This window comes from Mauremys reevesii, linkage group 9, assembly GCF_016161935.1.
Source record: "Mauremys reevesii isolate NIE-2019 linkage group 9, ASM1616193v1, whole genome shotgun sequence".
Taxonomy (NCBI): domain Eukaryota; kingdom Metazoa; phylum Chordata; order Testudines; family Geoemydidae; genus Mauremys; species Mauremys reevesii.
This window is the reverse complement of record NC_052631.1, coordinates 54,377,983-54,405,642: the sequence shown is the minus strand read 5'-3', so window position 1 is coordinate 54,405,642 and position 27,660 is coordinate 54,377,983. Positions and strand designations below refer to the sequence as shown.

At 43.6% G+C, this 27,660-nt stretch overlaps 2 protein-coding genes across 10 annotated transcripts; both read right to left on the bottom strand.

Moving 5' to 3' along the window:
• Nucleotides 1-554: 554 nt before the first annotated feature.
• Nucleotides 555-27,630, bottom strand: SMCO1 (single-pass membrane protein with coiled-coil domains 1). 2 transcript variants are annotated; one of them, XM_039488454.1, is made up of 3 exons: nucleotides 27,451-27,630; nucleotides 4,684-4,833; nucleotides 555-1,417 (listed from the first exon to the last, which is right to left on the bottom strand). In XM_039488454.1, the coding sequence occupies exons 1-3, from the start codon at nucleotides 27,585-27,587 to the stop codon at nucleotides 994-996; spliced, it is 711 nt and encodes a 236-aa protein (XP_039344388.1). In that variant the 5' UTR covers nucleotides 27,588-27,630; the 3' UTR covers nucleotides 555-993. The 2 variants fall into 2 exon arrangements, with proteins under 2 accessions (XP_039344388.1, XP_039344389.1); XM_039488455.1 differs by lacking the exon at nucleotides 27,451-27,630 and adding an exon at nucleotides 13,108-13,375.
• WDR53 (WD repeat domain 53) lies at nucleotides 15,971-27,470 on the bottom strand. Of its 8 annotated transcripts, none has more exons than XM_039488446.1 (4): nucleotides 26,825-26,858; nucleotides 24,392-24,552; nucleotides 22,356-22,851; nucleotides 15,976-18,502 (listed from the first exon to the last, which is right to left on the bottom strand). In XM_039488446.1, exons 3-4 carry the CDS (start codon nucleotides 22,833-22,835, stop codon nucleotides 17,915-17,917), a joined length of 1,068 nt encoding a protein of 355 aa, XP_039344380.1. In that variant the 5' UTR covers nucleotides 22,836-22,851; nucleotides 24,392-24,552; nucleotides 26,825-26,858; the 3' UTR covers nucleotides 15,976-17,914. The 8 variants fall into 8 exon arrangements, with proteins under 8 accessions (XP_039344387.1, XP_039344380.1, XP_039344381.1 ...); XM_039488447.1 differs by having other exon boundaries at nucleotides 24,392-24,512; nucleotides 26,825-26,843; XM_039488452.1 differs by lacking the exons at nucleotides 24,392-24,552; nucleotides 26,825-26,858 and adding an exon at nucleotides 27,451-27,470.
• Nucleotides 27,631-27,660: the final 30 nt, after the last annotated feature.

Here is a 27,660-nt window from a genome sequence, read left to right as displayed (position 1 = left end):
CGTCACTTCATAAAAGATAGGGATAAACTGGCGTGAGTCCAGAGGTGAGCCACAAAAATAAGAAGTTTAGAAAACCTGACCTATGAGGAAAGGTTAAAAAAACTGCACAAGTATAGTCTTGAGAAAAGACTGAGGGGGACCTGGTAAATCTTTAACTACATTAAATGCTGTTGTAAAGAGGATGGTGATCAATTGTTCTGCATCTCCGCTGAAGGTAGGACAAGAACTAATAGGCTTAATCTGCAGCAAAGGAGATTTTAAATTAGATATTAAGAAAAACTTTCTAGAGTAGTTCAATTCTGGAATAGGCTTTTAAGGGAGATTGTGGAATCCCCATCATTGGAGGTTAAAGTACAGGTTGGACAGACACCTGTCAGGGATGGTCTAAAGTAGGTTTAGTCCTGCCTCAGGATGGTGGACTGGTCTTGATGACTTCATGAGATCCCTTCCAGTTCTATATTCCTAGAATTCTGTGAAAATACTGATTTTCCACAGAGCAGTACACACATTAAATGGTAAACCAAGGAGTTTTATTATAAGAAATTAGTGTTTGTTTCATACTACAGTTTACAGCTTTCATAGACATGCAATGAGAATACAAAGTAGAGCAAAGCAGATTTTATGCTGGAAAATGTTGTCGTTTGAACTCTTCAGCATTATGCAAGTGTCAAAATATTTTAGCTAAGAGACAGAAGAATCTTTCTGTCCCTCCCAGCAGCCTCTGGCTACACATTTGCATGTACATACTGAGCTTGTATATGATGGTGATGAAAATCTTATATGACTGCTGTATTGATTCTGGGAATCTGCCTGGCTTTTCAGACTCATGATACACATTGGTGTGTCATGGTTCAGAGCGTTTGTACATACGGATCTGTGTGTTGATATACACATGCATGAGTATGTAATTGCATGTTTATGTAGGAACCAGTTTAGGTTGTAAGCTTGTTTGTCCTAAGTGGGCAAGGGAGTTTAAGAAATCTGCCACATAGGTTATTTTTGGACAAGGGTTGCTATCTTTTTTGGATCCGTCTGTGCTCTGCGAGTCTCTTCCACCTGGACAGCACACAGCAGGCTCTGTCGAAGGATCTGGTTCTTCACCACCTTGGTTATCATCGTGCTGATATCACTGGTGTACTTTTGCCTCTGGTTAGCTGGGTAATACTGTGCTTCAGAGCAATGTATGATGAAAAAGGTGCATAGAGCTAAGACATCTCCTTCCTGCAGCCCCAGCATCTCCAGCACTGCTTCCCACACCAGTCTAATTCTCTGGTTCTTGCCTTTGCGCCTCATGACAGAGGCTAAGGTGGGGAGGCCTCCCGCCAGATCTGGCAGCTTCGCTCTGACACAGGAATGCAAGCAGCAAAGCATTTCACTGACATAGCTGTAGAAAAGATTTATCTCCACTGAAGTGAACCTGCCACAGAGATGGAGACAGAAATCACTTCTCAGACAAAAATACTTCCCATATACTTCAGTTTATTCCCATTTAGTTAATAAGTGGAGAATTCTGGTGGTCTGTAACCAGGGCCGGCTCCAGACCCCAGCGCGCCAAGCGTGCTCTTGGGGCGGCGTCCCAGCGGGAGGGCGGCAGGCGGCTCCAGCGGACCTCCCACAGGCGTCCACCGGAGCCACGGGACCGGTGACCGCTACAGCGCCCCCTGCAGCGTGCCGCCATGCTTGGGGCGGCGGAAATCCTAGAGCCGCCCCTGTCTGTAACCCCAGCAATCCCTGGTAATGCAGCCATCACATCACAGTAAACCTTCTACTTAAAAGGCAAACACACAGTTGTCATTTTCGTATCTGAAGGGGTGTTGTCAGGTTTCTTATAGTGTAGATGAGCTTGAATTTGAATGAAAAAGTGCGTAGAATTTCCATTTCCCTGAAGTCATTGTTAAGGTCAATTTCAGGGATCACTAGTTCATTTTTCCCAATGTACTTTTTATAGCCTTTTACAGTTTGACTAAGACTCCTATTGCATCTAGGGAAAGAAAGAAAGAAAGAGCTCCTGTCCTGAGTTTAATTATTCAGCTGAGTCTAAGAATTAGTTGGTTGAAGGCAGCCTTTTGAAACAGATTCTGCTGCTGCAGCTGAGCTCTGACCAGATCAGTTACCACAATAAATGTCAGGTTTCAAAGTAGCAGCCGTGTTAGTCTGTATCCGCAAAACGAACAGAAGTACTTGTGGCACCTTAGAGACTATCAGATTTATTTCAGCATAAGCTTTCATGTTCCACTCTATGCATCCGAAGAAGTGAGCTGTAGCCTACAAAAGCTTATGCTGAAATAAATCTGTTAGTCTCTAATGTGCCACAAGTACTCCTGTTCTTTTTACACAATAAATGTGTATACCTTAGATGTTTAGTGTACCTTTTCTAGTGTATACCTTAGACAATTTCCCTCTAGGCTTCCTGGAGGAAAAATACAAAAAAAAGTTTAAAAAGAAAGAAAAGATTGTTTTGCACTTGTGCAATAACACTGATCTGAACAAGTGTTTTCATAGAATCATAGGACTGGAAGGGACCTCGAAAGGTCATCTAGTCCAGTCCCCTGCACTCATGGCAGGACTAAGTATTATCTAGACCATCCCTGACAGGTGTTTGTCTAACCTGCTCTTAAAAATCTCCAATGATTGAGATTCCACAACCTCCCTAGGCAATTTATTCCAGCGTTTAGCCACCCTGAGAGACAGGAAGTTTTTCCTAATGTCCACTCTAAACCTCCCTTGATGCAATTTAAGCCCATTGCTTCTTAACCTCTGAGGATAGGACAAGAAGAACAATTTTTCTCCCTCCTCCTTGTAACAACCTTTTATGTACTAGAAAACTCATATCATGTCCCCTCTCAGTCTTCTCTTTTCCAGACTAAACAAACCCAATTTTTTCAATCTTCCCTCATTGGTCATGTTTTCTAGACCTTTAATCATTTTTATTGCTCTTCTTTGGACTTCCTCCAATTTGTCCACATCTTTCCTGAAATGTGGCACCCAGAACTGGACACAATACTCCAGTTGAGGGGCCATGCAGGGAAGAGGAAGTCCTCTCCCTCCCCAGCCGGCCAGGACTGGCAGCTCCTAGCAGCATGGGGAGATCAAACTCACCTCCACCCGCCAGGAGCCTCCTCTGACTACAGGAAGCTCTGTGGCTGCTGCCTTCAGAGCCCAGCTCTGCAGAGTGCAGAAGTGAAAGTGGTAATTTCGCCAGCTCCCTACAACAGCTTTGCGGACCCCACAACCCCACTTTGGGTCAGGATCTTCATCATTACCACACTGTGAAATTTCATATGTAATCTGAAATTGTGAAGTTGACCAATTTTAAAACTCTGGCTGTGAAACTGACCCAAAATGGGCTGTGAATTTGGTAGGGTCCTACATATGTTCTATTAAACTTAATACCACAACACCTAGAAGAAAAGAAAAAACATAGTATTTTGGGGACTATTCTGGTTTTGTTTCGGTTTTTAGTTGATGTTCAGCTCCTAGAGTAGTAGATAGTTTTATTTAGGTTTCTGCAGTATCAGAATCATACACCCAGTTTACTGATGGATAAACTGAGGTGCAGAGAGGTTAAATGACTTGCCAAGGTCACACAGCAAACCAATGTCTGTCCAGTGTTCTCACTCAGCTCCAGTTCCTGTTCTAACTAAAGGCACCAACTAAGGAGGAGAAGCTTAAGGGACACTCCTCCTAAAGGGAGTGAAAAGTTCTGAAAAGGATGTAGAATCTAATATTTTTGTTGTACTTGATTTTTCTCCACCAGAGCGATCCTGTTTCAACTAAAATCATTAGGTTCAAGTATGTGTTTTATGAAGTGCTATTTCTTTTTGTTGCAGTTATTGATATTAATGTGATATGCCTCCAGCTAAAAAATTTGCATTCATTTTTGAATGCAAATAATTTATTTAGGCCAAGATTTTCAAAAGTGGGGGGCCCAAATGTGAGCTCTGAAATCCATATTTATACCCCAATTCTGCAGAGGTTTAAGTATGTGTGTAATTTTACTCAAAAGTAGTCCCATTGAGTTCAGTGAGACTACTTATGTGCCTACAGTTACACACCTGTAAGTTTTCATAGGATCGGGTCAGAGGTACCTAAATAGCCTGTTTTTCAAAGCACTGTGCACTTACAGCTGCCACTGCTTTCCATGGGAACTGTGAGTAGTTCCGGATCTTTTAAAAAAAAAGCCTGTTATTTTGATGTCTAAATATGATTATGGGAGCCTAACTTCAGGCACCAAAATGTGAAAGATTCGGCCTTATTTGCTAGCAGAACAAAACCAGGGCATTAATAAGATTCTGATTTTTGCTGCTTATAGTAGGACACAGTTATCTGAAAGGTTTTGAAAGAGCATTTGGTGTCTCTGGTATTCTTAGAAATGGTGTGGGGTTTTTAAAGTTATAATAATATTTAGTGCATATTTAAAATTTCTTTAGAAGTTTTTTCACTTGGAATGGAATTTGCCTTGCATTTGCTGAGATCAACAAACTGTATTCTCTTGTGGTAAAAGGCAATTCAAAGCCACATCCCTGGATATAGAAAGAAAGTTGTATTCTTTTCACTCAGTGTAGCCTAAACCCATTCATCTTCACAGGCACATATAGAATGTTACACAAGTTTCTCAATTCTCTAGTCTCCCAGCTGATGCATGGAGGGGAAACTGAGCTGTTTTTTTCTTCTGTGGCTCACCTGTCCTCCAGTAAGGATATCCACATCTCATCCTCGCCCACCTGCTTCTCCAGAGTTTTATCCTGAAACTGCAGCTTCTCTGTCAGTTTCTCCATGGCAGAGTTCAGCTCTTTGAACTGAGTCTCCACATTCTGCAGCCTGTTTTCCACCCTGTGGAATATAAGAACCAGAGTCGTCATTAGAATCAGCATATCTGAACTTCTGCACTGAAAAAGGGCTCCACTTCTGCTGCATTATGACTAACTTCAGATCCAGTTTAAGATTCCTTCATTTTACTTGGAAGTCATTCTGACTCCTTTTGAAGGTGTTTGCCAGTTGAGCTTCAGTTGCTTGATGTAGTGTGGTGCAGAATTATATTGTAGAATGAATTATATTGTAAAAATAAGAATGGATTAAAGAAATGTTGTATGTACCTTTAAGCAGAAATAAGAAATGTTGAAATACAGGTGCCAGGAAAAGAAACATTAGGCATAAACAATGGTGCTAATGGTGAAACATTAACAGAAGATGGGTAATAGTTAGTAAGGAAATAAGATATGCATGCCTAGCCCAGGTAAACTTATCTGATTCTGCTTCCTTTGTTATCTTGTTAAGTTCTCACCCTTTTATCTGTATAAATAAGATAGTTTGTGTCTTGCATGGTGCTCACATTATCTGGGTGTTATTAGCAGAGCGCTGTGCTCATAAAACAGAGTGGTCTGACAAACTGTGAGTCCTGAGTCTAACTTTGACAGTGGGTACCTTTAGAAGTAGTCATCACATAGTCTTCTTCAAAGACAGTCAAGGTTATCTGAATTAATGTATCAGACACCCTCATTCTTATCATAAGAGATTAAATATCTACTAATAATGACCTATGAAGCTCAGTCTAATCACATTGAGGGTTTCATTTTAGGACCCAAATTGATCCTACATAACACTTAAATCAGCCCTGTATAAAACCTACCACAAACATATAATAATAGCTAATACTTCAATAATACTATACTTAAAACCAGCCTTTTTCTTGCCTCCCTCAGTACCATGGCTGGTGACTTCCTAGTTCCTACTAACTCTCCCTACATAGGTGCTAGAACTAGGGGTGCTACTACACCTCCTGGCTTAAAATGGTTTCCATCATATACATGGCTTATAGGGTGGTTCTATGGCTCTCAGCACTCCTGTCTCCCTATTGCAATGTTTTCTTTTTATAGGAACTTTTTTTCCCAGCATGCTTTTCTAGAGATGGCTCTTTAAATATGGCAAACCCAAGTAGCTGCAGCACAAAAAAGGGTATTTTGTAATTGGTAGCTGTATTGGTCTCTCTTCCAGCTAGTAAGTGCTTGTTATGTTTTTCCTTCTGATTTCTAAGAAAGTGGTATATTTTCATATTTCCTATGAATAATATAACTAAATGAGGTATCTTGATTTTGAAACAAAGAATCCTGTGGCACCTTATAGACTAACAGACGTTTTGCAGCATGAGCTTTCGTGGGTGAATACCCACTTCTTCGGATGCAAGTGGTGGAAATTTCCAGGGTCAGGTTTATATATGCAAGCAAGAAGCAAGCTAGAGATAACGAGGTTAGTTCAATCAGGGAGGATGAGGCCCTGTTCTAGCAGTTGAGGTGTGAAAACCAAGGGAGGAGAAACTGGTTCTGTAATTGGCAAGCCATTCACAGTCTTTGTTTAATCCTGAGCTGATGGTGTCAAATTTGCAGATGAACTGGAGCTCAGCAGTTTCTCTTTGAAGTCTGGTCCTGAAGTTTTTTTGCTGCAGGATGGCCACCTTAAGATCTGCTATTGTGTGGCCAGGGAAGTTGAAGTGTTCTCCTACAGGTTTTTGTATATTGCCATTCCTAATATCTGATTTGTGTCCATTTATCCTTTTCCTTAGAGACTGTCAGTTTGGCGATGTACATAGCAGAGGGCATTGCTGGCATATGATGGCATATATTACATTGGTGGGCGTGCAGGTGAATGAACCGGTGATGGTGTGGCTGATCAGCCACACCATCACCGGTTCATTCACCTGCACGTCCACCAATGTAATATATGCCATGATATGCCAGCAATGCCCCTCTGCTATGTACATCGGCCAAACTGGACAGTCTCTAAGGAAAAGGATAAATGGACACAAATCAGATATTAGGAATGGCAATATACAAAAACCTGTAGGAGAACACTTCAACTTCCCTGGCCACACAATAGCAGATCTTAAGGTGGCCATCCTGCAGCAAAAAAACTTCAGGACCAGACTTCAAAGAGAAACTGCTGAGCTCCAGTTCATCTGCAAATTTGACACCATCAGCTCAGGATTAAACAAAGACTGTGAATGGCTTGCCAATTACAGAACCAGTTTCTCCTCCCTTGGTTTTCACACCTCAACTGCTAGAACAGGGCCTCATCCTCCCTGATTGAACTAACCTCGTTATCTCTAGCTTGCTTCTTGCTTGCATATATAAACCTGACCCTGGAAATTTCCACCACTTGCATCCGAAGAAGTGGGTATTCACCCACGAAAGCTCATGCTGCAAAACGTCTGTTAGTCTATAAGGTGCCACAGGATTCTTTGTTGCTTTTACAGATCCAGACTAACACGGCTACCCCTCTGATACTTGATTTTGAAGTTTCTCCATGTGATCTCTATCAGAAAGTTTATATTATGAGGTGCTATTGTGTTGAACTTATATCAAAACACGTGGAGGCAGGGAGCATGCTTTATACTCATTCATTGCTGTTCTGTAGATGTAAAGGAGTGGAATATGCTGGTCACCATCCATTTTGATAGTGTTTCTCAAGAATAATTTAGGGTAATTTAGCTTAACTAAGATCCCAATTAAATTGCTCCCCTGACGTGCAACTTTTGGGTCTTTCTAGCATCTTGAAGCTGTTGAAACACTTTAGACTGAAAGGTTTTTTTGCCTAGGTTTCATACAGATAACAAGAGATCCCGCAATGGGCCAAGTATTGATTCATTAGAAGTTCAGTTAACCTTGATTTATTTTTTTTAATGGAATGAACTTCAGGCTATCTTGAAAAACTGTCTATGGCAACTAACAGCTATTGAATTGCAAGACTCTGTTCCATAGCAGTATGGTCCCTGGATATTCTTACTCCTGTTTTATTTGTTTTACGATAATGCTGAGGAGCCCAAGTCATGGACCAGGACCCTATTATGCGAGGCACCGTATAAACACAGAATGAAAAGACTGGCCCTGCTCCAAAGAGTTTGAGATCTGTTGCATTTGGTGAGCTCCCTAGACTAAAAGTATAATTCTTTGCCTTACAAATATTACATTTCCTGGTCTATTTTTTCATCTTTGTCTGATGTTTTTGAAATGCCAAAATATCTAGTAATTTTCAGGTCATAGGATAATCAGTCTCTTTTCACTTTAGATCGTAGGAACAATGCATACTCAAACCTATTAATAGCTGATTTCCACACCCTTTTTTTCTGTAATATATAATGATAATTTTTTTGGCAACTAACTTCAAATAACATTTTGCGTTAACCATGCTTACATCTCATTTTACTCCCTTGGGAGTATTCATAAAAGTGTAAACGCTTTCGTATAAATGTTTGTCAAAAGGGAATTTTAGGCCAGTAACAAGATTTGTTTAATCACAAAGGAAATTTATTTAATGAGAAAATGAAATTCATGTTGGGCAGAAATAGAATTAGCTTACAAAGGTCAGTGTAACTCATTTCAGTACCGTGGATCTTTGTCTCCTTCTAGTGGCTGGTTATCACACTTATTTCTTAATGTAATAGTCAGTACATCAGCTCCGTAGTCCAGGCCCATGCTATTAGCAGTGAAGGTTCAAGAGTTCAAACCCTACTTATATGAAGGTATCAGAGAACAGGAACAATACTATGATTTAAGTGACTAATCACACAGCTCACAGATTGGATACTCAAAGGAATATATGTCAGCAAACACTTTGTGTCACGGAGTCACCGGGTCAATGCTCTGGAACTACTCCATATGAAGCCAGTCAGGACTCTGGGGGAGCCTCCTCTCTCTGAGCATAATGTCTCCAGGGCAAGAAGCTTACACAGCTTCAACCTTCGTGGGTCTGACCTTGGAGCATTCAGCATCCCCTTCCACACTGTGTGCTTCCCACAGCGAGTCTGCCCAGGCAGGGCTCCTGGGGAAGCCAGAGGGCCCTGCATCTCAACTCCGCAGTCAGACGTGACTCTCAGCCAGCCAGTAAAACAGAAGGTTTATTAGTCAACAGGAACACAGTGTAGGAAAGAACTTGTTAGAACAGAAATCAAAGACTTTCAGCCAAGTGCATCTTGGTGGGGAAGGAAACCCAGAGCCAGGGCTCTGGTCCTCCCCTTGAATCCCAAGCCAGCCGAGACTGACTCGCTTCCAGTTGTCTGGCCCCTGCCCTTCCCATTGCTCCTCCTCTGGCATTTGTCTCGCTTCCTGGGCCAAGCGTCACCTGGTCGCATCCCCCTCCTGGGTCTCAGGTTATGAAGGGGCGGCTATAGCATCGGTGCAGGCAGCTGGAGCAGCCTCCACAAGTCACACCCCCTTATTCCCACCACCTAGACATTGGTGCAATACATAGGGAAACTGAGGTACACACAGCATTCATGCAAAACAGTAAGACTCACATAGAACATAAGAAAGGAAAATCCCCACTTTGTCAACAATCTACAGCCTGAAACTTATTTAGGTAACATTTGTTGGAATACATGAGCAAACATATTTGTAAGAGTCAGTTTGTGGACAAGTCAGAGATAAAAGGCTGAGTGAATTATGCATTACAGATTGTAATGGCTCATTGATCGAGTTGGGTGAATGAAGATTCATGGTTTCTGTTTTCACAAACTTTCTTCTACATAAATGGTGAAAATGGCCAATAGATTTAATTATTGATTAAAATGGGTCACCACTGATGCAATAATGTCTCTCTGTTGCCTTTAATATCTAATAATGTTGCTTTAATATTCCTTGGCTTTTCCAGCCATTTTTGTTCTTGGGAGAAACAGCTCCCAGCCTTTAAGCTACTTATAGATGTTTTAAACCACCTTCAAGCCAAAACTGAAACATTCACAAGTGTCCGCTCTGAAAATGCCAATTCACACTGCAGTGACCACTTGAAATTATAAAGTGGTTTTACATTATTATGATACATGGAAATGACCATTCATTAATAAGAGCAAACCCCAGGAAAATTTTGCATCTTGAGTCTTTGGGGAATAGATCAGCTCTCACATTGCCTCAATATTCACTTTGCCAATGAAAATGTATTCCCCACTCATCAAAGGATGGTGGTAGGTTATTTGATTTTTTAAATAGCTCACATTTCTTTGGGTTCCATTAAAAAAATTATTACACTTACACAAACTGATGCAATTACAAATGTAGGCAAACATCAGGATGGCATCCACATATAGCAAACAGAAGAGAAGTCCATTAGTGGCTTTTAGAATGGGTAAGGAATGGTGTCCCTCGCCTCTGTTTGTCAGAGGGTGGAGATGGATGTCAGGAGAGAGATCACTTGATCATTACCTGTTAGGTTCACTCCCTCTGGGACACCTGGCATTGGTTACTGTCGGTAGACAGGATACTGGACTGGGTGGACCCAGTATGGCCATTCTGTTCTTAATGTAGGGCAGGATGGTCCTGTGTTTAAGACACAGGGCTGGCAATCAGGAAAACTTGATTTTGTTACCAGCTGTGCCGCTAAACCTCTGTGATTTTGGGCAAATAAATTAACTTTGTGCCTGTTTTTAATGTAAAATGGGAGTAGTTATATTTCCTAATTTCACTGGGGTCTTATGGGAATGTGTTAATAATTGCGAGGTACTCAGATTATAGAGTGATGAGTTTCTTTACTTTTTAAAAGTGGTAACCAATGAGGTTACTACTAAATTAATACCACCTCATGTCAATCTTGTTCTGTACAAGCACAAAACAAATCCTGATCCGTTACAAGAAAGCTTTTAAAACCTTCCTGCTGCTCTTCCTGTAAATATACAGCACTGCACTTAGAACACATCCAGTAAAAACAGAGCTCACATTCTTATGAAGGTTATTGAGCACTATATACAAAAAAGAGGCTTTTTAAAAATACGTTATTTAATGCTCATGTTTTTTTTCCCTTGAGTTTAGATCCTTTCTAGAAAAGCAGACACCCTCATTTTTATTACTTTTAGAGCTAAGCTATAAATGTTCATATTCCCAGTCATCACTGTCACAAACTCATGTATAACACTATGTCCCACACACCACCTCTTTATCCTATTTTCATGACATCAACCATACACTTATGTCTTTCCTTTGCTTGCTCCTCACTCAAGACCTCAATTCTTCACAGGCTTCTAAACACCTGTCACTTTTACTGTAATGGGTAATGTTATTCACAGAACCATGGAACATCGGAATTTCCATACCAGTCAGACCTATAGTCCAGTGTCTTGTCTCCAGTAGTGATTGGTACCATGTTTCAGAAGAAGGGCAAAATTCCCCATAATGAACAGTGGCAGAATACCCCACTCTAAGGAAATGTTTCTTACCAACCCCATTATCTAGTGGCTGGTTTATGCCCTGAAGCATGAGGGTTCATAGCTCTATATAAATGTAAATGAGGTAAATAATTCCTGACCTTGTAAAGAGTTATTCACACAACTCACAGCAGATTCTTACACTTTCTACTGAAAACTTACTTGCTCTTCTCTTTCCACATCATTCTGTGTCTCTCTCTCTCAGCATGCATATTTCTCTGTATAGAATATATATGTTAAGACACACGGTCCTCAGTCCTGTTCTTAGATATACAGGGGCATGCCGCCTTTTCGCTAATTTGTTACAGCTGATTTAATAGTACAGTCAGTGATCTTGTGTAGCGGGAAGATTGAAGCACTAGTTAAATCAGAGAAACTGGAGAGCTCATGCTGTATTACCCAATTTTGCCAGTAGTGGCCACTGTGTTCTGTTCCTTTTGTTACCTCTTCCTCCCAACCCAACTCCACCTATATGTGTGTGTTCACACGCTTGTGTCCTGACACGTAGACAGTCTTTTCCCCAGAGATCTGACAATCTTCTTTGTTAATTGTCTCTATAGTGTCTAGCACAGTGAGGCATTGATCTTTGGGAATCCTTTCCTAGGCACTTCCATAGTATAAATAATGTGTATACAAATATGCAGATGTTGAGATATTAGAAATGTTAATTGAAATACTGCATCCTAGCCGCAATAATATATTTGTTTTACAGCAGCCACTTTTACTACAATCTTTATTTAAGCAGATACCAGCTTTACACATACTCAAGCCTCCCTTGCTAGATAACATTTGCACAATAATGTCAGACCTGGGATTCCCGTATATATACTTGTTAGTAAAAAGGGACTATATTTTACCCATCTCCAGTAACTATAGGAGCATTTTCAAATCTTTTGTTTTCCCTTCCCTTTAATTTTAATATGAACTGTTAACTATTTAAATTAGAAAAATAGTCTGCAAATTAAAGAAAGTGGTTATATGTGACCAGGCAATTGATGAGAGACACAATATGAAGTAGAGTTTCCTCTGTGAGCTGCCTTCCTTCCTTTTTTGTCTTTTGAATCCACTGGGTTCTGAGCTCTTTGCTTTCAATGCAGGGGTCGGCAACCTTTCAGAAGTGGTCTTCATTTATTCACTCTAATTTAAGGTTTTGCGTGCCAGTAATACATTTTAACATTTTTGGAAGGTCTCTTTCTATAAGTCTATAATATAAAACTAAACCAAACTATTGTTGTATGTAAAGTAAATAAGGTTTTTAAAATGTTTAAGAAGCTTCATTTAAAATTAAATTAAAATGCAGAGCCCCCCGGACCGGTGGCCAGGACCAGGGCGGTGTGAGTGCCACTGAAAATCAGCTCGCGTGCTGCCTTCAGCACACGTGCCAGAGGTTGCCTACCCCTGTTCTAACCTATCCTGGGCCTGGGCTCACCTAAAAACACTTGTTCAGAACTGGACCTTATCAGAACATTAGCATATGATTGAATATGGAAACATTAGAATTTCCTGCTGGCCCATAATCAAATTGCAACTTTTAATAAAAGAGATTATTTATGATTGGGGGTCAAGTGGTTGCATTCAGGCTGATGGCAAAGCACTCGTGCACCCGGGCCACAGGGTTAAATGCCTGCAAACTATACAAAGGCTTGTTCACAAAACAGATGGTTGGTTGTTTTCAGAGATAAAGGAGAAACAAGGACACTCCTTGTGATCTGAGACCCATCAGCCTCTAAGTTCATGTTTATACCCCCTCTATTTCCCATAAAGAATTAAGAAACAAGTACAGGCTCATCTAATATACAGACCTGTCACTCCAGTAGTTGTTAGTTTCTTCCCTTGCCCTATCTTGCTATAGCCCCTTCCCAGCACAATGGAGCCTTGCCTTGTTCCTCCTTGTAGTACTAACACACATAGTCCTTTGTGACCTGTTTAGTGTCTCGTTCAGGGAGTGCAGAGATATGGCCTCTTTGGTCATCCTCATGGGGAACAAGAAGAGAAGAAATGCAATTTTAATAGGCTTGAATCTTCTCTCATGGGCAGTCAGCAACAGCACGGACAGGAGATCTGACTTCTGCTAAAGGTCACTTTGCACTGAGGGCTTTTTATAGCCAGTACATCCAAATATAGTTCAGACACACACAAACATATGTCCACAAACATGTTACTTAATGAATTATGAATTTGGTGCAGCTCCTCAAACACAAACACCCCACTTATCTTTCTTTGTATATGAATTACTCTTATTTAAAGGTGATCTGAAAAGGGGCTTGTGCCCTGTTCAGCTTCTTCCTGATGTATTATTTTTATTACTGTAGCATTTATGCATGAGAACTCCACTGTGCTAGCTGGTGTACAAACAGAACAAAAATACCTGGCTTTTATATAGACAAGGTGGGTGAGGTAATGTCTTTTATTGGACCAGCTTCTGTTGGCAAAGAGACAAGCTTGTCTTTTGCCAATAGAAGTTGATCCAATAAAAGATATTACCTCACCCACCTTGTCTCTCTAATATCCCAGGACCAACATAGCTTCAACACCACTGCAAATTGCTTTTATATAGTGCTTTTCATATATAGCTCTGTAAGTGCTTTACAAAGGTGGTGTGATCAGCATCAGTTACACATGGGGGAACTGAGGCACAGAACAATGTCCCCAAGGTCACCTAGCAGGCCAGTAGCAGTGCCAGGAATAGCACTCAGGTTCCTGGGGTCACAGTCCAGTGCTGTATCCACTAGACCACACTGCCCCAAAGAGCTTACAATCTATGTATCAGACAAGACACAACAAATGGGGAAATACGAGACAGTATAGGTCAGCATAATAGGCGGAGTTTCAACACATCAGCAGTCTAACTGCTGTCACGTTTTCTGTAGGCTCCATGACAAAAGGGAGTCTGACACAGATTTGGATGAGAGATTTGTGGATGGTTACAGGGAGCTTCTCCCAAGTGTGAGGCATAGCATAGGAGAAAACACAAAGGAACTTTTTAGAAAATGAGACAGGTGGACAAGAGAGGCTGGCATCATTGGCCAGCTGGGGATGGGTGTATAAAGAAGGCCTGAAATGTATTTACAAAACAAAGTGTGGCTTTACATCAAAAATGCACATACTATCTAGCTTGGAAAACTGACGACTGGAAATTTGACATCACAGGAATAAAAGGTTTATTACTGCACTAGTTTAACGTGAGTTGATTGCCAATAAACTTGTCAGCTAACATGTTTGTCCATGCTACTCTGGACACTACAAACATTTAAGTGCTAGCAGACTAGCATCACTATATCTGAAGAGAGAGAGAAATGTGATTTTTTTATAATTTTTTATTAATCTCTGGCTCTCCTTTTCATCCTCAAACTGGAGGCTGGGCCCTACCATACCTGTCCCGCCAATGAACTGTAGTGGTGCAGAGAGATAGGAGGAGCCAGCATGGGGCTGTGTGAGTAAAGAGCCAGAAATGAACACAAATTGCTAGCCCTAACATTGTGCACCATTTCTTGCTCTTTTTCCTTCTCTCCTACCTGACTTTCATTACAATGTCATTTTCTTTCAGTTTTTCTCCCTTTTATTTAGTTATCTCTTGTCTCTCCTCATACCACTTTTCTACTCCCCACCTTATTTCTTGTTGCCCCTATTCCCATAGCTTCCTGCACTGCTATGAGAGACTTTAACTCTATTTTTTGAAGTGGTGAGACACTTCCTAATTGTTAAAAAGTTAATTCCAGAAGTGTGTTGACTGTCTTTCTGCTCAGAATATGAGGATCACAAAGATGAGAGCAGCACAAAGATTCCCACTGCTATAGAGATGATACCCTTATACCTTGAAATGCCTGTCAGATGTGCATTACTTTGTCACCATGGAAATGTTTGAGTACTAAACATTCAAAAGCAGAGGATAAAAAACAAGATAAAGCATATACAATTGTAAGGAATCTTTTAATCTTTACTAATGCATAAGATGTGACGGGTTCAGTCACAGAGACCTCCTTGAGACTGTCACCTGACGTGCTGAAACTACCTCTGAGCCCATTTTCCCTGCCAGCTTGGGACTCCAGAACCCTGTCTTGTTGAGCCAGACACGCTTGCCTGCTGCAAACACAGACCCAGGTTTGAACCACGTCCCCCAAAAGCTGCAGACTTTAACCAAAACTGCTCAGCAGGTTTCCTATCTCCAGCAGCCAGACTCCCAGCGGGATCCAAACCCCCAAATAAATCCGTTTTACTCTGTATAAAGCTTATACAGGGTAAATTCATAAATCGTCCGCCCTCTATAACACTGCTAGATATGCACAGCTGTTTGCTTCCCCAGGTATTAATCACTTACACTTAATAAAATCACTTTTGTTTATGAGTAAGCATAAAACATAGGATTTAAGTGGTTTCAAGCAATAACAGACAGAACAAAGTAACAGGTTTCAGAGTAGCAGCCGTGTTAGTCTGTATCCGCAAAAAGAACAGGAGTATTTGTGGCACCTTAGAGACTAACAAATTTGAGCATAAGCTTTCGTGGGCTACAGCCCACTTCTTACCAAGCAAAATGAAGCAAAACATACAAGTCTAAGCCTAATACATTAAGAAATTGAATACAGGTAATATCTCACCCTCAGAGATGTTCCAATAAGCTTCTTTCACAGACTAGACTCCTTCCTAGTCTGGGCCCAATCCTTTCCCCTGGAACTAACAAGTTCTTGTTAGTTCCAGCTCAGGTGGTAACAAAGGGGATTTCTCATGACTGCAGCCCCCTTTTATGGCTTTGGCACAAGGCGGGAATTTTTTGTCTCTCTGGGTCTCCACCCTTCCTTCTCAATGGAAAAGCACCAGGTTTAAGATGGATTCCAGTACCAGGTGACATGTCCTGTGAGACCCCAAGTCTCCATTCTTTCTGGCCTGACTCTCAGGAACACACGAAGGCTTACTAGTAAACAGCCATTTACAAGTGATTGATTCTGAAGCACCCTTAATGGTTTCCACTTAACATGTTTACATTAGTAACACAAGTTTATATCTTATTCTAACTCCAGACATAGAAATGATACATTCATACAAATAGGATGAACATACTCAGTAGATAAGCTTTGTAATGATATCTTACAAGAGACCTTTTGCATAAAGCATATTCCAGTTACATTATATTCACACTCATTAGCATATTTTCATAAAGCATATGAAATGCAACATCATGTGCAGCGGATTGTTTTGGTAGCCAGAGGGGAATGTCTCCTAAGTATTTTAGTTACAGTCTGGCTCTTTTCTTACGATAGAAGGACAATCCATCTCTCCCATTATCTTACTGGTTGCCACCAAAAAAGCTTCTAATTGACAAACACAAATTAACTTTATTTTAGTAATGTCAGATTTAATACTTCAAAGTTCAGTGTTTTTGGCAAAGATCGCTCCTTTACATGTATAAAGGATGAGAAGGAAATAATTTAATTGGTCAGATTCGTTTCCAAACTGTACAGTAGTGCACTTTTAGCACATTAGTGATAAAGGACATCCTGGGAAAATAAACTTTCTGAATTATTTGCACATCCCATAAAGGCCGAGAATTTATTTAATAACTTCAAAGGCACAGGATTCACATTTGGTCACCTCTCCCCCCCGCCCCAATCTGTAAGCTAACAATCCACCTAGGGCAAGAGCCTGCTTTCCCTATTCATGCAAGGAGCCCTTGAAATTAGTAACACTATGTGTGTAAGGAAGACAGCAGCATTTGGCCCTCTGTATTTTTATTATACTCTGCATTTGAGTTATAAAATGCTCAACTTCACATTTTTCACAGCATATAGGGTTACATAGGATAGTCATACAAGAGCTAGCAGGAGCACAAGTAGCACAGTGATGGAGAAAGCTTTTATTGAAACAGATTTAAAAGATTTTTTTCTTCTCTGACGCATGAAATCAGAGGACAAGCCAAGTTAATAGCTGTTAACATTTCCCCACACCCCCTAATGTTGTTCCAGTCTGAAAGTCCCACTTAATGATGAACTTTAGATCAATTTAGCTAGTTAACCCCTTCAGTAATTATTCTTAACTATATTAAATTAAAAATAGTTCAAACATGCTTGCAACCCACAATTCAGTTGCCGCAGCTCAGATAATTACAGTATATGTCTAATTCAGGCCTAAATTGCCAGAAATGTTGAAATAGGGAAAGCAAAGAACTAAAGAGGTAAGGAGGCAAAGCAGGAAAATCAGTCGTTTTGTTATTGTGCAGGGGTTTTGGAGGACTCCAGTCAATTACACCTTCAGCAAAGCTTACCACAGCCATTGATTTAGTTTTTACAGAAAAGGCCACCATTTTTCTCTCAGACTGAATACCTTCTTTCTTACAATGTTTGCAGACTGAAACATAAAATTTTACAACCTGCAACATGAGGCTGCAACGCTGAGGTGTGTGCTCATTTCTGAGCCTGCAATTCCTCTCAATCCATTTCAAACAAAGTCACACTTATATTCAAGATGCACCATCTTCTGACCCCACAAGAAAATATTTACAGTGAAGATATGCCACTATTGAAAAAGATAAAGTATTGTTACTTATGTGCATAATGTGCCACAGCAAATTCCTGGCCACTTCTATACATGCATGGGGGTTGGGAATTATTTAAGCTACAGGAAGTTTACTCTCCATGGTAAAAAAAGAGGAGAGTGCTCTGTAGGGAACCAGGTTGGCCAGCTCACAACAACCCAAAAAACTAGCTACTTGCCAAGATTTCCTTAAACAATATGTGTCTAGGTTTCATTCAGAGGATATACAGATATACAGCTGCTCTGATCGGCAACTAATACCTTCCTGAAGCCTTTGATCTCTGCATATGAAATCCAGTTCACCTTCTCTCCATGTTCTATGCTTAGTTTTGGTAAAATTCTGGCATGTTCATTTGTAACCATTGCGTTGGGCTCTCCATCTCTCTTAGTGGAAGCTGGTGTTCTGGCCTTCCTCCTGTGGATGGATTTCACAGGACTCTTCAGTTGCTTCCCAGCTTCATTGCTGACATCCCACAGTAACACCTTTCCATCATTTCCTCCCGAAAGCAGCCAATATACTTCTGGTAGAAAGAGGACCTGTGACACCCCCAAAGTGTGACCCTTAAACCCCAGCTCCTGTTCAAACTTGACACCTGTTACCCTGAAGATCCGGATTTTACCGTCTTCACCTCCACAACCAAAGATGTTGCCACATGCTGCAACAGACAGAGAATGGGCTAGGGGAGGGTTAAAGAACTGGCCAGCTGATTGCTGTTCCGCTCCTTCTGCTTCGTTCTCCTGCAGGGTCATGGTCCACAGTGGGCGAGCCTTCTGTAGGTTCCACAGCATAACCTTCAAATCAAACCATAAAAAATGACTTAGCACTACAGCTGCTGAAACAGCCTTCCTTTGGATAGTTGAGACTCAACTCTTGAGAAGGTGGAAGTGGTGAAGAAACCACTCTGAATGCTTTCAGAGGCATCTGAGCAGCAGTAGCCATGACACACTGACCGTTTTAACTATGTAACTGAAAAAGGAACACACCAGTGTAATGGGGAATGAGAACAGAACAGACGCTTTCTCTGCCACCTTTGGTGACCCATTTTATTTCCTTTTCTGTAAATGGGGAGAATGCCTACTTCATAGCAGGGTTGATGACTTTTGTAGATAATGCTGAACATATTTAAAACATTATATAAGAACTAACCAATTTTCATAACAACATACAAACAGTTCAGGGGAATCCAAGCCTCTGTGCTCTGGACCCCCAGGGTGTTTCAAGTTCCTGGAGCCTGAATGGAGTCCAGCCACTGCCCCAAATCTTTGAGTCCCTTCACCCTCAGGGGGCAGACCTTCTATCTGTCACCTCCTTCTGAGTGTTGGAACCTACTGTCCAGCTGCGTAAGCCCCTCTGGGTGCAGCACTGACCCTTCAGACCCCCTGATACTTAAACACACCCCTCTCCCAGAACTCGACCCAAAGTGTGAAGCTTCTGATTATATTTGAACTCTTCCAGGAGCAAAATTGTGAATGCTTAACACATACTGGTAGAGAGGCTTTGCACTGATTCTAGCACAATTGCTCTTTAACAGATAAAGCACAGGAGGCCACAGATCATACAAAACAAACATATGAAATGGCAAGATCCCTCACTTGCTAGCTTGCCCTTTCTTTGGGGTACCGTCTGGGTCCAGGAAGGCATGGTGTTACAGGGTGAGTGCTCTCTCCCTCAGACTACAGTAAACGGCCCCCAACCCCAGCTGAGCACACCATCCTCTGCCCTTCTCAAAACTTCAGCCTCCCCCATTAGGTAACACCCTTGCCAGCTTCCCCACATGAGGGCAAACCCCCGTCAAGTGACTTTGTTGCCATGACTTCCCTCGCTAAGCAGCTCTTCTGGGCTAGGACCAGTGAGTAGTTTTCCTGTTATTGGGTAGTCCTAAGTAGTCAACTACCCTGTACTGTTGTTCTGCCCCCACCTTTGGAATTTTTAACCCAACATGGAAGCAAGTACACCATAGAGAAGTCAAAAGGCTGCATGTCCAAAATGGAGTTTGCAGCCTGACAGACACATAGGGTTTGTAATTTCACACACAATCCATGAATTATACAGATATAGTCTCAATTTATCACACCACAGTATTTGCTACCCTCAGTGTAGCATTGTGCTAGTGCATGAGAAGTGAAACTGACTAGAAACAGGCCAGTCTAGTTTCACTAGCCAGGCTGAGTAAAATATAAAAACGAAACACTAACAATTTTAACAGGTAGTGGCCCTTCAACAGTAACCTCCTAAATTTCCAAAACAGCACACAGGGATTTACCTGCATGGTTCCCATTATCAGCTGGGGGGAGGGGACCACAACTCAAATTCCATACTCACCTCACTGAATATTTGAGTTCATCTTGTATTGTCTTTTCAAATAAGTGATTAGAACCGTTTCCTGTACTATCATCATCTGGTGAGAACACATCTCCAGATGATAAAATTTAGTAAGACTCTACCACCTTCAGAATCCCCATATTGAAATAAATATGCTTCCAAATGGGGCATTATTTGACTTCCAGTACTGCAAGTCAGAATTATGGATGAGCCACCAACAGGGTTAGTGTGTTTGTTAGGTGGTAATTCAAACAAGTGATGTTCCTGAGCTACAGGAGCACAAGGAAGCTTCAGAAACTGCAAAACATCTATTCTCTTCCTCCACTCTACTCTCAGCATGTGAGGAAAAAGACACATAAAAGGACAAGACTCGAGCCAAAATTTTCAAACTTGGTGTGTAAAGTTAAGTGGCCTGATTTTCAAAAGTGCTGAGTGCCTACACCTCCCATTAACTTCAACTGATTTTTTGGGTACTCAGCACTTCTGAAAATTATTTCTCAAAGTACCTAAATATAGATTTAGGAACTTTAGGCAACCAGGTTTCCAAATCTTAACCATTGTATAAAAAAAGTCAGCCCTCTCTGAATTATGAATTCTAAAATTGAGATTTATAAAGAACACGACCACCTTAACTAGAACATGACAAATGTGACAGTGCTAGTGGAAATTACTATATATGCAGCTAAAGTCATATGAGGAACAATAAAAGCTGTTTTTTCTCTCAAAACTTAGAGGCAAATAAATAAAAGAGCAGTGACCTGTAGAGATGGCTATGCCCATCCCAGGTGTATTCCATCCCTCAGGATATCCTGGAAATAAGCATCCAGTATCAGGGTTTGAACCTGAAAACCCTTATATACAAAAGTAGTCCTTTAACATCAAGGGGCCTACTTGCATGAGTGAGTCTTTGCAGGACTACAACCTAATAAGCTATCAAAACCTGGGTATTGCAATGTTTGGAATATTGTTTGCATTAAGTTTGTATCAGTCCCCAGTGGACTATGCCTTCAAGAACAAAAACAGACCCCAGCATCACTATGCTCAAAGAATAACCTGAGTCATGTTTTACCATTAGAGGATTAGTAAAGGGTACATTGTCAAAGTTAGGGTTTACTCCCAAACTTACTTGCCTCCTATCTTTTTGCAAAGTCCTCGTGATTCAGTAACATTTAAATATTTTTTGTTAAAAAAAAAATCTAGTCCTAAATAGTAAACTTAAAATAAAAGTTGGAATTTGAAGTGAGGTAGAGAAAGGACAAATTAAAAAAAGTAATTGATTTCATTTAAGCTTTCAAGAGGTTATTAAAACAAAGGAATAACACATGGAATTTTAAACAAACCCCTTGTTATCATTGTACGTACCAGTCATGTGTTTTTTTACTAATCTGTATGTCAGAATAGTAGTATCAAAAGTTAGCACTTTTCACAAACCACTCACAAAGTTCTGTTTGCAATGTTTAATTGGTCCCTTGGGAAAAGTCAATATGCATAAAGAAAAACAATGATAGTTGATGTGGTGCAAGCTCTCTACAGCCACCTTGTCATGATTTATCCCCTTTCTCCACACCAGACAGAACCTCTGAGTCTTGGCTAATTTAGGCTTTGGGTGATTTGACCTGTGTTCTGTTTGCTGACGACAGACTGAAGTTCTCAGCCACAACTATCCAAGGGCTGTCCCTCTCTGTCTTAGGCTAGTTGCTTCTTTTAGCTCTGCTGCCACTTCTCACACCACCCCCCTTGACAGAATACTTTTAATTCAGTGACACTCAGACCTCAGTGGTTCAGGAGCCAAATTAGTGATCAGTTATGACTCTTTTGGGTAATATAGTGTGAATTAATTATTTCTTTTACTATAGTACTATATATTCATATTTAAACAGCACGATGGCAAATACTTTGGGGTTTTTTATATATATAAATAATTATCACAGCAAAATTAGTGACTAAGTATTATTTTATCAACTAAAATTGGTTAATAACATACTAAAAGTGCATCCTGATTGGTTAATCATGAAATCATAGTATTTTAATATGTGCTGAAAAAAGCCACAGGAGACGCATTAAAGAGCCACTTGCTGCTCGCAAGCCTCAGTATCACTGCCCTAATTCCTGCTTTCCCAACTCTTTTATAATAAAGGAAGGCAACAATAGAAACAATGTAACTGCTGTGCAGAAAACAGCATTATGAACATCCTTACTACACTGCTGGGGCCACATTAACTATCCTAGACTGGAAGAGAAGTACAGCAAACATCTAATTACTTGTATCTGGTTGATATTTAAGTTCTATAGCCATCATCCACCATCTACTATAAAAATCACCTTCATGTCCAGTCCACAAGACACAAGGCTTTGAGGGCGCTGAGGTCGAAAGGCAACAGAGGAGCAGATGTTTGAATGCCTCCTCAAGGACCGGCTGACTTTCTTGTTTTCCAAGTTCATAATTTTTATTGCCCCAGAGTCATCTGCAGCAGCCAGGACACTGTCTGTCTCATTCACTGACAGGCAATTGATCTCTTCCTCATTCAGATGAAAGCATTCAACTGGCCCCTTAAGAGATCTGACATCCAACATGCTAATGGTTTCACCATGGGAGGTGTACAGCCTGCTGGGGTAGGTGGGAGAGAACACAACACAGGTGACATCATCTGCCCTTGGGAGCTGTATCTGTCCTAAACAAAACCCCTCTTCATTCCAGATTGTGAATTCTCCTCTCTCTGCTCCGGAAGCTACCAGCCCTTCTTTGTTTACATTCAAGCACAATATAGAAGAGGAATGTCCACTAGTCCACTTGACTGCCATGATACTTCAAGGGAGTCTGTGTAGGAAAACAAGTTGATGTTAGGGAAGGGTTTTTCCTACTACAGTAAAAAAATTAAGAAAGCATGCTTGGCTGACACAGTAACATGCACTGGATGAGATGCTAGTGTCCCTAAGGTAAAACGGACACCTGTATAGGTAAGCACATTAATTGGGACTTGGGCTCAAACCGTATTGATATTTTGCATCATCCTCTTGCTGCTCTATTGTGAGAAGTGCTGTGTCCGGTACATGAACTAAACTAAATCACCTTTTGCTAATCTTGAGTAGCTGTCTAGGTGGAAGTTACTTCAGCTGCAACCCCTGCAGCAGGGACTGTCTTTTCATTATGTGCATATAGTGCTCAGCACAATGGGGGTCCCAGTCTCTGACTGGGGTATCTAGGTGCTATCACAACACATAAGTTAAACTTTCTATTGCACTTACTGAAAAGAGTAGGGGGAAAATCTCAGGGCTTGTCTACACCCTCAGAGTAGAAGCAGTGCAGCTGAATTACTGTAGCACTTAGTGAAGATAATACCTACACTGACAGGAAAGTTTCTCCCATCTGTGTAGGTACTCCAACTCCCAGAGAGGCAGTGGCTATGTTGATGTGAGAAGGCCCCTCTGTCAACATAGCACTGTCTACACCAGGAGTTAGGTCTGTTAACTGTCATTCAGGGGTGTGGTGTTATATTCATAGATTATTAGGGTTGGAAGGGACTTCAGATCATCTAGTCCAACCCCCTGCTCAAAGCAGGACCAATCCCCAACTCAAATTCCCCAAATGGCCCTTCTAAGGATTGAACTCACAATGCTGGGTTTAGCAGGCCAATGCTCAAACCACTGAGCTGTCCCTCCCCCCTAAGCTCCTAGTGTGACCAAGCCTTAATATCCTAGCCAACACTCCCTTTTCATAAAACAAATTCTTATGTTCCAAGCTGTGTGAAAAGCTACAATTTAGAGCATGACTACTTCCTCTGACTACACAGTCACTGAACTGCTTTGTAAATCACACAGATACCTAGAGTAAGAAAAACTGCTGTGTAAGACAAAGTTCTTTTCTTCCTAAACAATAAACTTATTTTGATAATGGTGGGGTTTGCATGAAGTACCATCATCACTGTAAGCAGAACAATGAAAATAGTTTAGCTATATACAGCACTACCCACATAAGCAGAAAGGAAACATACAAAGATGAGATATGGAAAAACTGAAATGAAAAGTAAAAAGGACTCCACCGGGGTGAAGGCAGAATGAGGTAAATTGTTGGAGTTGGGAGGAACTGAATTAATTGAGGGATGAAGTGAACAAGGTTTAAATTTAAGATCAGAAGGCGAGAAAGTAACCTGTGGTTCAGAGCATTTGAGAGAGAAAAGGTTGAGGAACTTTCTTTGGTGCTTTTGCTGTTGAATTTTCAGGTAAGAGAGACCAGCATCTAAAACTACAAAAATGTGATGTGCAAAAAACTGTGTTCAGCATTTTTCTAAAGTTGCAGGAAGCCCCAACGGAGGAGGAACTCAGCACTTGGGTCAAACAAGCAAAAAGTTTTAGCTTACACAACTGATAAGAATTAGGTCCTAAAGCATGGCTCCCACCAGTTCCCAGCTTCTTCTGTGTGACACCACTGCCTGCAGTCTGCTGGTACACCTGTCCTGGAACCTCACTGCCAAATCCCCTCTATGGGCAAAGGAAGCCACTTTGAAAAAGTGTGTAGTTTCTTTAAAAAAAAAAAAACCACCTTGCTAGTATTTAAAAACCCACACATTTTAAAAAAATGTAGGTCTGTAAAATATTTTATATTTTAGTATAATAGGTTATAAAGAGAACTATAAAACCACACTGAATTCCTTATACATGGCATTTACTTTACTATAGAGATCCGTGGCTGGTCCAGACTTCCTAAGGCCTGATTTCAAGTTAGCTAATGTGCTTGATGACCATGTTTACCCTTATTAGTTGGAGTCATCAGCAAGTATGTCTAGGGCTCTGCTCCTGCAATTGGATCCACCTGGAAGGACTCTGGCACCTATGAGAATCATATTGTAGGCTGGGGCCTAAAATTGTTGAGGCTTTTTAAACAGCTTTACATGTTATGGTTCAAACAACACAATATATTAAATATTTCAGCAATTTGGCATCCCAATCCAAATTGTGGTAAGAAGCATCGCCTCTATTTTAAGCCAAACATGATTTGTTCAAATTTTGTGGTGGAGGCAAGGATCAATGCTGTTAAATATATTAATGGTTTTAAACTGTAAAGTCTTGGCAGGAGATTTTTTTTTAAATTGTACAGCACATCTAACAAAGCTCCTTGTGTGCATGCAGAGGTAGGAAATGGCTGTAGTGCATTGCTTACAGTTGAGGGTGGCAGCCATAAGTAAAGCCCCCTGCTTGGGGGGAGGGGGGATGAGGAAGAGGGGGCAGCTATAGGCAAACCTCTCCCCTCCTCCCCCCATGGGATGGGTGAGAATACATTTGTGTGGAAGTGGCTGTAGACAAAAGCCAGTGATGGTGACTGGGGATAAGGAGGGGTGTAGGAAAGTCCCAGGGGGTAAGCAGGAAGAGGGGTGGCTGTATGAAAGGACCAGGCAGGTATGGCTGGACAGAAGACCAGGAAGAGGGGGTGTTTGCGGGTGGCTGTAGGAAGGCCTGGGGTGTGAGAGGACGACGACAACATGGGGGAGGTTAGCGGGGGGGATGGTAGAGAAGGCCCAGGGGGAGAATTAGCGAGGGGGACGGGGACAGGGTGGCTAGAGAGAAGACCTGGGCAGGATGGCTGGAGGGCAGGGGGAAGATGGCTCGAGGGGCAGGATGAGGGGGGTGGCTGAAGGGAAGGCCCAGATGAGGGAGAGGGGGCTGGAAGTAAGGCCTGTGGGGCGGAGGGGGAGGGGGCGGGGTGGCTGGAGGAGATAGCTAACAGAAAGGCCCATGTAGGGGGAGGGAAATAGCTATAGGGAAGGAGCAGACTAGGTGCTCATAGGGAAGGTCCGGGCAAGGGGCCTGAAGGGAAGGCCTGGGAGGGAGTGCGCGGGGGACTGGAGGGAAGGCCGAGGGAGAATCGGGGGTGGCTGGAAGAAAGAGCAGGGAGGGATGAGCAGGGGGGGCGAGGGTCTCGAGGGACTGAGTGCAGGAGGGTACGCGGCGGAAGGGCCCAGCGGGGAATGAGCCGGGGAGGGCGGTGCGCGGCGGGAGGAGGGCCCGGCGGGAATGAGGGGGAGCGGTGCGCGGCGGGAGGGCCCGGCGGGGAATGAGGGGGAGCGGTGCGCGGCGGGAGGGCCCGGCGGGGAATGAGCGGGGAGGGGGAGCGGTGCGCGGGGCCCGGCGGGGAATGAGCGGGGAGGGGGAGCCTGGCGGGGAATGAGCGGTGCGCGGCGGGAGGGCCCGGCGGGGAATGAGCTGGGGGAGCGGTGCGCGGAGGAGGGCCCGGCGGGGAATGAGCTGGGGGGAGCGCTGCGCGGAGGAGGGCCCGGCGGGGAATGAGCGGGGGAGGCTGCGCGGAGGAGGCCCGGCGGGGAATGAGCGGGGGGGGCGGTGCGCGGAGGGAGAACCCGGCGGGGAATGAGCTGGGGCGGTGCGCGGAGGGAGGGCCCGGCGGGGAATGAGCTGGGGGCGGTGCGCGGAGGGAGGGCCCGGCGGGGAATGAGCGGGGGCGTGCGCGGAGGGAGGGCCCGGCGGGGAATGAGCGGGGGCGGTGCGCGGAGGAGGGCCCGGCGGGGAATGAGCTGGGGGTGGTGGTGCGCGGAGGGAGGCCCGGCGGGGAATGAGCTGGGGGCGGTGCGCGGAGGGAGGGCCCGGCGGGAATGAGCGGGGGCAGTGCGCGGAGGAGGGCCCGGCGGGGACTGAGCTGGCGGGGGGCGGTGCGCGGAGGGAGGGCCCGGCGGGGAATGAGCACGGGCGAGGGGGACTGGAGGAAAGGCCCCGGGGATAAGCAGCCCCCACCGCGCCGCTCGCTCTCGTCCGTGCGGCGGGGTGAGGGGAGGGCGCGTTACCTCTAACCACACCAAACACCCAGCTTCCCCGTATGACCCGCCTGTTCCGGCGCAGCATAATTACGTCATTTCAAAGTATTTGTGTGTGTCCTCTGCAGCCAAACTAGCGTACGCTGCGGCGCATGCGCTTCCGAGATCCTAGACCAGCTCTACCCTTAACCAACATGGCGCTCGGGCTGTCAACCTCTCCTCGTACAAAGCAGCAGTGACAGCTGCTGTGGAGAATGCGGGGTGGGCGGTCTGGGCGTCGCTCACGGCTCTGTTCCCGCGGTAAAGTGCGGCACTCTGGACTCTCAGCTGTGCCCCTCCTGCCCAACCGCAGAGCTCACTTCCGCCCGCACTTGTCCCCAGTCGGGGGAGGGCAAACAGCTCGCGCCGCCCCCCCCCGTACTGCCGGTTCCCGCGAGGCTGGCTAGTGCGCCTGGCGCCGCCTCAGGGGCTGGTACGGCGGCTCGCGGAGGGGGCGGCGGCTGTTGCCGACCGGCCGGCCGGCGCCGGGAGGAGGGGCGAGCGGCCGGTGCGCGCCGCCTGAGGCGATGGCGGCGGGCGGCGGCTGCGGCGCGGGCGCGGTGGGGGGCGCGGGCTGGCGGCTGCCCGGGCGGGTGCTGGAGCTGGTGTTCTCCTACCTGGAGCTGCGGGAGCTGCGCAGCTGCGCGCTGGTCTGCCGGCTGTGGCACCACGTCCTGCACGGCGACGAGAACAGCGAGGTGTGGCGCAGCCTGGCCGCCCGCAGCCTGGCCGAGGAGGCGCTGCGCACTGACATCCTCTGCAACGTGCCCACCTACAAGGGCAAGGTGAGCGGGGCCTGGCCGCAGGCTCCCGGCGCCGCGGGGGCA